We start from the raw sequence: 10930 nt of genomic DNA, 5'->3' as shown, positions 1-10930 counted from the left end.
ACCTGGCAACAGCCAGGTATGCCTGACTCACTATAAAAGGGGCTGCTTGCCCCTCTGCTCTTTCTTGACTTCTTTCTCTAGCTCTGTCCTCTCCCTTCTGCTCCTCCCCTCTCTTCCCATTCCCCTCCCCTTCTCTCTCATGGTCGGCCTCTACTCTTCTACTCTCTCTGCCTTTCTGTCTCTACTACCTTCTCAGCTCCCCTCCCCATGCCCTGAATAAACTCTATTCTCTACTATACCATTGTCGTGTGGCTGGTCCCTCAAGGGGAAGGGATGCCTCAGCATGGACACTCAGAAGCACCCCCCTCCCCAACATGTGATTGCACATCCATCAACGATGTTCCTTCTCTCTCCTTATCTTTTATAAAACACAACAAGAAGTACCGTTCACCCACCGTTTATCTGAACCGAAGCCAGTAGAACTGGCCTTCACAGTGGGCTCTCTGGGCTCTCTTTTTCTTTCTTACTTTCTTTCTTTTTTTTTTTTTTTTTGTTTTGTTTTGTTTTTCAAGACAGGGTTTCTCTGTATAGTCCTGGCTGTCCTGGAACCCACTCTGTAGACCAGGCTGGCCTCGAACTCAGAAATCTGCCTGCCTCTGCCTCCCAAGTGCTGGGATTAAAGGCGTGCATCACCACTGCCCGGCCTGAGCACTCTTTATTGCTGAGAGAATGGAGTGATCTTTGGGGCCTGGCTGGGACCTTGGTAAGGGACAGTGAGGGTCTGCAGCTGTTAGCCTGAGCTTGGTAGACTCCAGGACCCCCTCCTCATAAACACTGAGGTTTGGGCCTTGGGACAAGTCCTGACTGGAGTTCCTGGCTGGGAAGTTCCCATTCACAATCCTTCCTGACATCCTGCCCCGGAGTAATTTGATCCGCAGGCTTTTTTAGATCCCCGCCTCTCAGAACCCAGACCAGTTTCATTAAGCCAAAATTCAGGAAAAGGAAACTTCTGAGAAACCGAAACTGCTGGGGAAAGGGCAGACCCACAGGCTCTCCATCATTTGCCCTTCACTGCTGCTTCTTCTCAGCACCATGAACCACACTTCTCAAGCCTTCATTACCGCTGCCAGTGGGGGACAACCCCCAAACTACGAAAGGATCAAGGAAGAATATGAGGTGTCTGAGATGGGGGCACCCCACGGATCGGCTTCTGTCAGAACTACTGTGATCAACATGCCCAGAGAGGTCTCTGTGCCTGACCATGTGGTCTGGTCCCTGTTCAATACACTCTTCATGAACTTCTGCTGCCTGGGCTTCATTGCCTATGCCTACTCTGTGAAGGTGAGTGTGCAAGAGGGGGGAGTGATGGTGTAAGAAGGTGTGTGTGAGCCTGAAGTTCTCCATCTACTCGGATGGCACTGGGGGGGGGGGCTTTGTTTAAAAGAAGTTTGTGTGCATTCTTTCTTTTGTGGTGGTGGTGGTGTGTGTGTGTGTGTGTGTGTGTGTGTTGGCTTAAAGACTCTCTGGGGCAGACACAAGGTGAGGCTGCCTGGGGATTCTGGAGTCAGACTCTTTCAATGCAGTCTAGAGGAATGCCTATAGTGCCCCCTCACCTTACAGACTAGGATGCTAGCCTGTGTGGAAAGTGTTCAGGAGATTCGTGGGGAACAATAATCCATAGTGGGGTGAACAACAAGTGCTAAGGTCTCCTGAATGATCAGAATGTGTAAAATGTTCCTGACCTAAGTCGGGGAGATGCAGTCCACAGGGAGAATGTCAGGGAAACTGTCAAACCATCTACCTGTCAGCTCCAGGGCCACTGATCATCTATCTGATTTCCTTCAGTCCAGGGACCGGAAGATGGTGGGCGACGTGACCGGGGCCCAGGCCTACGCCTCCACCGCCAAGTGCCTGAACATCAGCTCCCTGGTCCTCAGCATCCTCATGGTTGTTATCACTATCGTTGCTGTCGTCGTCATTGTCCTTAACTCTGGTCGTTATTAGACTTCATAGAGAATTCTGGCTTCTGGTCCTGAGAGCTCACCATCCTCAGCAGCATCCCTTCTTGCCCCTTGGCCCTCCCCACACGCAGGTGTAACACTCATCTATCTATCCACATGGATTCAATAAAGTACACTTGATAGCCTCCATCCTTTGCTTTTATTCATTCCACCCCTCGCTCTTCCTTGCTCTGAGGTGGGCATGTAAGTTATCCTCAATTTGGTAGTAGTTTCTGACCTACTCTGGACATTTACTGACCAAAGTCCTGGATGGTATTTGGCTGCTCCAGGCAGGAAGAATTCAAGCTTCATCTGACCTTGGCCCCATATTCCCAGGGCATCCATTCCAGTTCAGAAGTGGAGGACCAGGCCTGGGTCCTTGTTCTTCAGGAAGAATACTCTGACCCAGACAAGATGGTGTCACAAGTTCCATGCGTGCTTTCCGTGGAACCCTGGGCTGATCCTGTCCAGGATTTTCAGGGTGCTGTGGTGGGGGCCTGGTGTCCCCTGCTGGTCTCACAGCAGCGTTGCAGTTCATTCCTTGTTGCCCTGGAGCCTGGAATGACCTTAAAAAGGCTCAAAGTCGATGCCCTGGCGCCCCCTGCTGGGATTCTGCAGATCCGGTGGCCAGGTGACCGTGTGAGGCTTCCGCTCCCCCCCCCAGCCCCCCACCTACCCTGGTCCCCCATCCTATCTGGTAAGGGAGAGCGCCAATCACGTCCTCTTCTGCCAGGGTATGAAGGACTCACTTCTCCGGTCGAGGCTGTTCTAGTACCCACCTTTCCACTTCACTTAGGTGCATTGAATTTATGAGTCTCCTGGGGCTGGATGAGCACTGTATGTCTCTGTTGGTGCTGGTGGGCCAGTCATGCATCTCACAGGTGCCTTTCTAAGGTTACTTATTTCTGGTTCCCAGAGGCAAGCACCTCAAGAGTTGTCTGGGTCTTCTCCCTGTGTCTATGGGACTCCGTTTGTCCTCCTAAATCATTGTGGTGGGTTTTAATGTCACCACAATACCCAGGGCAGCGCGGTGGATCTGAAGTGCCTTGACTGCTAGTGGGGAGTCCCTGTAATGGTTGCTGCCAGGAATTGGAGGTGAGTGTGATGGGTAGAAAGGGGTGGGGGCCACTTTTGCAAGTTAAAGGGTTTGAGTTTCTCATCCAGGATGGCTGAGCCCTAACTTGTTTTCCAGTTCAGACTGACAGAACTGATCTGCCCAGCAGGGAATTTAACCACCAGAGGAAACAAAAGGCAGCTTCAAGGAATATACAGAGTGCCCTCTTCACCCTCACAGAATGTCAGGCTTCCTGGGAGGGTGTGTGGAAAGAAGGTTCGAGAAATGAAGTTTACAGACTAGCTCTGAGGAATGGAAGACTAAGGAGGCTCCTCTGCTGGTGAGGAACTTCCCTCTCTGCCAAGCAGCTATGGTTTCCCAGAACACACTTTTATAAAGGGATCTTGTCTTATTGGGGATTGGCTGAGTACTAAAGGGGTACAAATGAAGCAGGATAGAGATGGAAAGTTAGGACACAGGAAAGGAAGAAGCACCATCCTGGCGTCTAGTTTGTCTTCTTCACTGACTGAGAGTCAAGAAACTTGACAAAATCAAAATTGCCTCCATGATTGTCTTAATACTTTCTGTTTTTGTTTATTTGTTTGTTTCTCTGTGTAGCTCTGCTTGTCCTGGGGTGTACTCTGTAGACCAGGTTGGTCATGAACTCTTGAGTTCTGCCTGCCTCTGCTTCCCGAGAGCTGAAATTAAAGGCATGTGCCACCACGGCATGGCTCCTATTATAATACTTAACAAACTACTAACTGTTCTACGATGTCTTGTCCTGACATTTTTTTCTGGTTGTCTAGGGTCAAACCTTACCTCATTTACAGAAGAGCTTAAGGGGGAAGGAACCTCTCAGAGCACCGAGGGCAGTGGAGGGTATCAGCTCCTTTACTGTGGCAGCTCTGATGGAAGACAATCATGAGGATCAAATTAGTCCTGGGCAAGGATAACAGGCATTGCTGAGGCTCAGGCAAATTTTCTGTCCAAATCTTTGGTTAAGAATTGACTTACCTGTCTGGGCGGTGGTGGTGCACGCCTTTAATCCCAGCACTTGGGAGGCAGAGGCAGGTGGATTTCTGAGTTCGAGGCCAGCCTGGTCTACAGAGTGAGTTCCAGTACAGCCAGGGCGACACAGAGAAACCCTGTCTCAAAAAAAAAAAAAAAAAAAAAACAAAAAAAAAAATAAAATTGACTTACCCCACAACCGGGTTTAGGGAAAAGGTACTGGAGCTTTTCATGGGCTTAGAAGTCTTTTCTTTTTTTTCTTTTTTCTTTTTTTAGATCTTGCCTCGAGTTTATTTGTAAAAACAGCATAGGACACTGGTCATCTGCAAATAGTGTGTGGGTAGGTGTGTCACGGCAGTCCATCTATCTGTCTTCACGTTGGCAGGAGCCTTTTCTATGGGGCCTTCACAGGGGCCTGGGCACCTTTGGGAGCCTGGGCTGGAGCTTTGGCCTGGGCCTTAGCTGGAGCTTTGGCCTCTGCCTTGGTTTGAACCTTGGGCTTTGGTTGGCAGAGCCTACGACCCTTGGCCATGTAGCTTCGAATCCGCTTCCCAAGCTTGGGGTGAGCGATGAAAGCCAGGCAGCTGAGTTCGCGGCTGGGGCCCTTTGGCATCTTGGGCTTGATGGCCTGAGGCTTCACAAGGGCCTTGATGGCCACTGCGCGTGCACTCACTGCCTTTGCATTGTTGGCCTGCATCTTCTTCAGGCCTTTTTTGTTGTGCTTCTTGGCAAAGCGCATGTTCCTCAAGAACTTGGGGTCAACCCCCTTAAGAGACTCGTATCTTTGTGACCGGGGTTTCTTGATGCCATTTCTGTGCCATTTGCAGGACTGGTTGTGTGTGGTGTGGTTCTTGGACTTGGCCATGTCTGCACAGTAACCCGTGGCTTCCGCAGTCCCTGGGACCGGAAGAGCCTTAGAAGTCTTTTCAACCGAGGTAAAACAGCTATAGCACCTCACGGTCCTTGGTCAGAGCCATAGCCAGGCCCCACAGAGCCTCTTTCATGCCTAGAGCATCTCTGTCTTAGTGGGTGGTGGTGGTGCACCCCTTTAATCCTAGCACTTGGGAGGCAGAGGCAGGCAGATTTCTGAGTTCGAGGCCAGGCTGGTCTACAGAGTGAGTTCCAGGACAGCCAGGGCTACACAGAGAAACCCTGCCTCGAAAAAACAAAAACAAAAACAAAAAAACAAAAAAAAACAACAACAACAACCCACTATGACCAAAACAACTTTTATTTGGAAGAGGACTGTTTACTGCCTAGCCTTACTCAGTCTGCCTCCTTATCTCACCCAGGAGCACTTTTTCAGGGGTGGTACCATCCCCAGGAAGTTGGGCCCTTTGACATCAGTCATTGCCTTAGGGTTACTATTGCTATGATGAAACAGGGGACCGCCATGATCTGAGGGTGAATTAAGATAACTGTGTTTCTTGAATAGACCTTTTATAGTCTATATTTGTATAATAGCCTATCCACAAGCAATATTGAAAGCAGACTTAATAATTCCAAGAAATATATGATCTTTCCACAGACTCTTTTTAACCGATTTTAGCGCTAATTTTCAATATCCAAAAGGAAAGAGGTCATCAACTTTATCACAGTATTTTTCTTTGAAGCAAAAGCAGTAAGTTCAGCAAGCACTTATGTCCCCATTGTTTTCTAAGGTTTGGTAACCCCACCAGGTACCCCTTTTACATTTCCTCTTGCATGCTCTCAGCCTTTGTGGTCAGCCTTTGTGGTCAGGAGGTACCAGGCATCGAGTCCTGAGAAACATACCCATAAGAGCAGTTTTCAGTCCTTAAAGGGCATGATGCAGTCTTTGCACCAGGTAGTATGCTGAGCATCGAGCTGTTTCCTAGTCATGTTCTTTTGTGCCTCAGTCTTACAATATGGGCCTGTTCTCCTCCTGAGCTCTGCAAAGGGAAGGTCCTGATATCTTCCCCTTTTCCATTGTGCCATACCATCCTGATTCCTTCAGTGCCTCCTCCTGTACATGGTGGAGGGGGATCAAGCATTCTAACTTCTTCCCAGGATCTGCTTCTCATGGGGCATACCAGACCTTGCCATTCATCCTGTAAGTCACGTACGTACCCAGGGATTTAACTGTGGGAACTGTTCTATACTTATTAACTGAACTCTTGCACTCAACTGCCAAGGGCTCGGGCTCTGGGTCTGGCTGGGCCTGTTGTTTCTCTCCCATTATATTCTTTCATCCTTTGGACCAGGTGTACCCAAGAGTTTCTGGCACCATCTTTCAGTTAGTAAATCTTTAACTTCTCTTTTCTTGGTACAAACAGAGGGGCACAATAGGGATTCCTGTGTAGGAGTAGGCAGAGTTATCACTCTGTGTGGTTTCACTGTGGTGGAGACTTTTTCCAAAGAATTATTTTGTTTAGAGAGACTGCCATTGTACACTTTCACATTTTCTACCAAAGCTCATACAAAATTTCCCCAAGGAGAAAAGCATAAGGAAACTCCCATAATGCATAGTGAGACTCATCAAAGATGAAAGTCAAGGCTGGTGGAGAGTTGTGGTCTGTGATGTCAATGTGTTGGAACTTTGTCAAGCAGCCATGGCCACCATGTGGTACACAGTAAAGTTGCCTTGGCTATAGTGTCTTATCCCAGCAATAAAAAGGTAAGACAATCCCCAAGTTGCTTGTGGTCCCAATGCTTCTCTCACCAACAGAAAAACAAACTAGGATACCCCCCACCCTGCCTCCCTCAAAGCCTGTAGGAACACAGGGAACTCCGTGTCTTTCCCGGCAGAAGCAATGAGGGAGCTGAGCGACTGTCAAAAACACAGAAAGTTCCCTTGTGGTGAAGGACACACAAACCATTTGCCACTTTAATCTCTTTAGTAACTTCGCATGGAGCCAGTATTTCAAATTTCATTGCATGGCAGGATGGATGAGGAGAGGTTGAAAGACTGTGACTTCCAGGCCTCCTGCCCTCCTCTTGATCTTAACAACCCGAGTCCTGAAATCTAGCGTGGGATCCTCGGTGCCTCCTGGCAGCTGGCTGAGCAATGACCCCACCTCCAACCCAGGGGTGACATTGTGGAGTTTGGTTCTGAAATCCTGAGTGTAGGAAGTAGGGACAAAAGAAAAGCCCAGATTGTTTTGATCCTGTTTTCTTGGTATCTCTTTGAATCAGTCTTGTCTGCACCTCGAAGGCTCCTCATGTACCTTGACCAAGGCGACTTGTAGAAGAAAGGATTTATTTGGCTTATGGTTCCAGAGCATTAAGAGCATTCCAGAGCCTATTGTGGTGAGAGAGTGTGGTAACAAGCTGCAGATGCATTGGTTGGAGCACAAGTTGAGAGACACATCTCAATCCACAACAGGAAGCAGAGACAACTGGGAATGTGTGTGGCTTTTGAGAACTTAAAGTTTGTTCCCAATGACATACTTCCTCTAACAAGGCCAAACCTCCTGTCAGCCACCAACTAGGGGTCTATTATTCAGATATATGAGAATATGGGGGACATCTCATTTGTACTAAGGAGTTTAATTCTCTATGAACTAGGATGCTTTGACTTAATTGTTAGTCAAGAGAGAGAGAGAGAGAGAGATAGGGGCAGGGAGCGTACTGTACTGCTTCTTTAAAATTTACTACCTAGTAAGTTGGCAGCCTGTCTCTTCAGTTGACACCTCACATATGACCCATGAGATAGGGCTGAATAACCCTTTGACATTATAAAATGCTTCTGTCTCCTCTCAGCCAGGGAATGTTAGGGTGGTTTGAATATGTTTGGCCCAGGGAGTGGCACTATTAGGAGGTATGGCCTTGCTGGAGTAGGTGTGGCCCTGTTGGAGGAAATGTGTCACTGTGGGCATGGGTTTTAAGACCCTTGTGCTGCTGCCTGGAAGCCAGTCTCTCATGTCTACCTTTGGATGAAGATATAAAACTCTCAGTTCCATCAGCCCCACATCTTCCTGGACTCTGCCAGGCTCCCAACTTGATGATAATGGACTGAACCTCTGAACCTGTAAGCCAGCCCTAGTTAAATATTGTCCTTATAAGAGTTGCCTTGTCATGGTGTCTGTTCACAGCAGGAAAACTCTAACCAAGTTGAATGTGATGCTTCCTCTGGAATTTGGATTGGGTTTATTGACTGAGAATCCTTCATAGTAGGAGAGGGTGGGGAGGGTCACTGGAACCTCACTGGAGAGTGAGGCCTTGGGGTCTTAGGAGGTGGAAGAATATATGGAGAGTGGAAGAAGCTAATTGAGCAGCCACTCCACCAGTGCAGCTATGGAAGTTGCACAGTGAGACTTTGTGTGTGTGTGTGTGTGTGTGTGTGTGTGTGGTGTGGTGTGGCTGCTTTGGAATAATCCATGCTTTTAAAGTAATTCCTTACCTATGCTAAATAGTCAACAATAATCTCATTGGCTCACCAAATTAGGTTGAAGGTCAATAAAGAAGGGCTAGATATTTGTTCATGTCTCCCAGGGAAAAAGTTCTTGCTACAAGTGGCCTCGGTAACAGTTGTCATTCAGATCAGTAGACACATCATACTCCATAGGTGGCAGTACCGCTGCAGCACTTGGAACTAAGGGGGAAACCACTCTTTCATCACATCCTCCTACCCTAGATGCTACCAATGAACACTACAGGGTAAGCACAGACAGCCCATGTGCCCCTTTTACAGCTTTGGGGACAGGGGCTGAACTTCAGTTCTTTGGCCTCACAGAATCCCAAGATATGGATCAAGGCCAAGTCACAAAAAAAGGCCTCTTCAGGGGCACATTCTTCCTTGTTGTGAGGCTTATCCTTTTAGGACACGGAAGCCTTCTGAAGAAGGGAATACAGGGAGATGTCATTTCTCTCAGCACTGTCTGACCCCAAGCTGTGTAGAATGCAAACTACCTCCTTTGCCAGCCTGGGTCTGCTTCTGCCCTCCAGGTATCCAGGCACCATTGTGCACTGGGCTGGACCGAAAGGAATGAAGCTTAACCAGGCAGGGGCTGGGCTGGAAAGAATGAAGCCTCACTGAGCAGGTGGGAAAGAAATAGCTGTTTCCAGAGACAGTTCTCAGTGAAACAGCTTTTTTTTTTTTTTTTATTAGAAGTGAACAAGGGCTATATAAACCTTGTGGAGTAGGTAGAGGTTTTCGGGGTGAGTGTACATTATTGGCTGGAGCTGAGGTGCTAGGTATGTTTGATTTGCGTGAAGAGGAATTCCAGGTGCTTGCTGGACATGTTCTTATAGGGAGAGAGGAAGTTTAACCTGTAATTTGGCCACAGGACTATGTGACTATCTCAAGGGTGGAGACATGGGGGTCTTTGTTTCTTTCTTTCTTTCTTTCTTTCTTTCTTTCTTTCTTTCTTTCTTTTTGGTTTTTCGAGACAGGGTTTCTCTGTATAGTCCTGGCTGTCCTGGAACTCACTCTGTAGACCAGGCTGGCCTTGAACTCAGAAATCCACCTGCCTCTGCCTCCCAAGTGCTGGGATTAAAGGTGTGTGCCACCACTGCCCGGCTTGGGCCAGCCCTTCTCATTTACAATACCCTAAACTCCTTCCAGTTCACAAGCCTTCCTCCACACAGCTTCAAATCCTTCTTACACTTTGGCTACCTCCTCTTATGTCCTCTCTTGTGATTCTCCTCACTCTTTCTTCTCTTGCTATTTGCTATCTCTTGCTAGTCTCTGTCTCTTGCTATCTCCGCTGTTCTCTCCTGCTTCTCTGGCCACGTCCAGTCTGCTCTCTTTGGTCTCTGTTCTGGACTCTTCCAGATGCCTCTGGATAGTTTCTCTCTCTTATTCACAATAAAATCCTTCCCGCTAAGAGCAGAGCAGTCATGTCAGCAGTTTCTTTACTGCATCCCCTCACAGGCAAGAAGAAAGAATCTTCTTGACCAAATGTCTCACAAATGCACTGTTTTTATTCTTTCTGCTTCCTCTGCTGTGAGACCCCCTGTTCCTATGATCCTCTCTATAGAGCCAGTTGCCATATGCAGGTTTCCTGTCTCAGATCTGGCAGCATGCATCAGCTAAAGTGATTCTCTATGGGAGTCCAGAAATGATTCAGAAAGAGAGAATTCAGTTTCAGGAGTTGGACAGGCCAGCTATATCAGAAAAGGAAAATCTAATCTGCTAGGATTTTGGAGGGGGGAAAAAGTCAACCTTACCTCATGAATTTGACATATACCTCATATATATTTATAGTATGCTCAAATCCATATGTTGAATCCACTGGGCTATCTCCCATTCCATCCTTTCAATCTCTCTTGGAGTACATGCTTTGTTTGTTTTTGCTTTATAAATTTTTAAAAATATTTTTATTTAATTTTTAAATTTTATTTTATTTATTTACATTTTTTTTATGTGCATTGGTGTTTTACCTTCACATATGTACGTGTGAGGGAGTCAGGTTCCCTGCAACCAGAGTAACAGGCAATTGTGAACTATTATGTGGGTGATGGGAATTGAACCTACGTCTTCTGGAAGAGCAGCCAGTGCTCTTAACTACTGAACCATCTCTCCAGCCCTAGAGTATATGCTTTAATTTGTTTTGCTAAATAAACCTCTTTTAAAATTGGTAATCCCCCCCCCAAAAAAAAAGAAAAGAAAAAAAGAAAGAAGACAACCAATAACTAAACGATCTTTTAATATCTTGGTGCCATGGTTCAGATGACCTTCCATCAAAGACAAGATGGATGAGGCCCCTCTGTATGAGACCATTTGTCTCTTCTTTCCTGGAGCTTGGAAAAGCTCTATGTGTGTCCTGAATCTTCTTATGTGCATGTCTTGGAAACAAACAAAGCATTTCTCTTCTGGTCACTTTCTCATGGAGGCCGCTGTTCTCTCCTCATTATGAAACCCTCCTCTCACCACTTTGCTTCCTCTGTGGTTACTTAAAACCCCCAGTTAATCTCTGCTGTCACCAGCAGAGCGGCTTCTCTTCTTTCTTTGATTGATGGTGAGGAG

At 47.3% G+C, this 10930-nt stretch overlaps 1 protein-coding gene across 1 annotated transcript; it reads left to right on the top strand.

Moving 5' to 3' along the window:
* Positions 1-892: 892 nt before the first annotated feature.
* On the top strand, positions 893-2090 carry LOC114638467 (interferon-induced transmembrane protein 3). Its single transcript, XM_028786906.1, has 2 exons — positions 893-1281; positions 1786-2090. Exons 1-2 carry the CDS (start codon positions 1033-1035, stop codon positions 1942-1944), a joined length of 408 nt encoding a protein of 135 aa, XP_028642739.1. The 5' UTR covers positions 893-1032; the 3' UTR covers positions 1945-2090.
* The last annotated feature ends 8840 nt before the right edge of the window (positions 2091-10930 follow it).

Source organism: Grammomys surdaster, unplaced genomic scaffold (genome assembly GCF_004785775.1).
Source record: "Grammomys surdaster isolate TR1022 unplaced genomic scaffold, NIH_TR_1.0 125603, whole genome shotgun sequence".
Classification (NCBI taxonomy): Eukaryota; Metazoa; Chordata; class Mammalia; order Rodentia; family Muridae; genus Grammomys; species Grammomys surdaster.
Note: the sequence above shows the minus strand (reverse complement) of the source record. Positions and strands in the feature narration are given on the sequence as shown.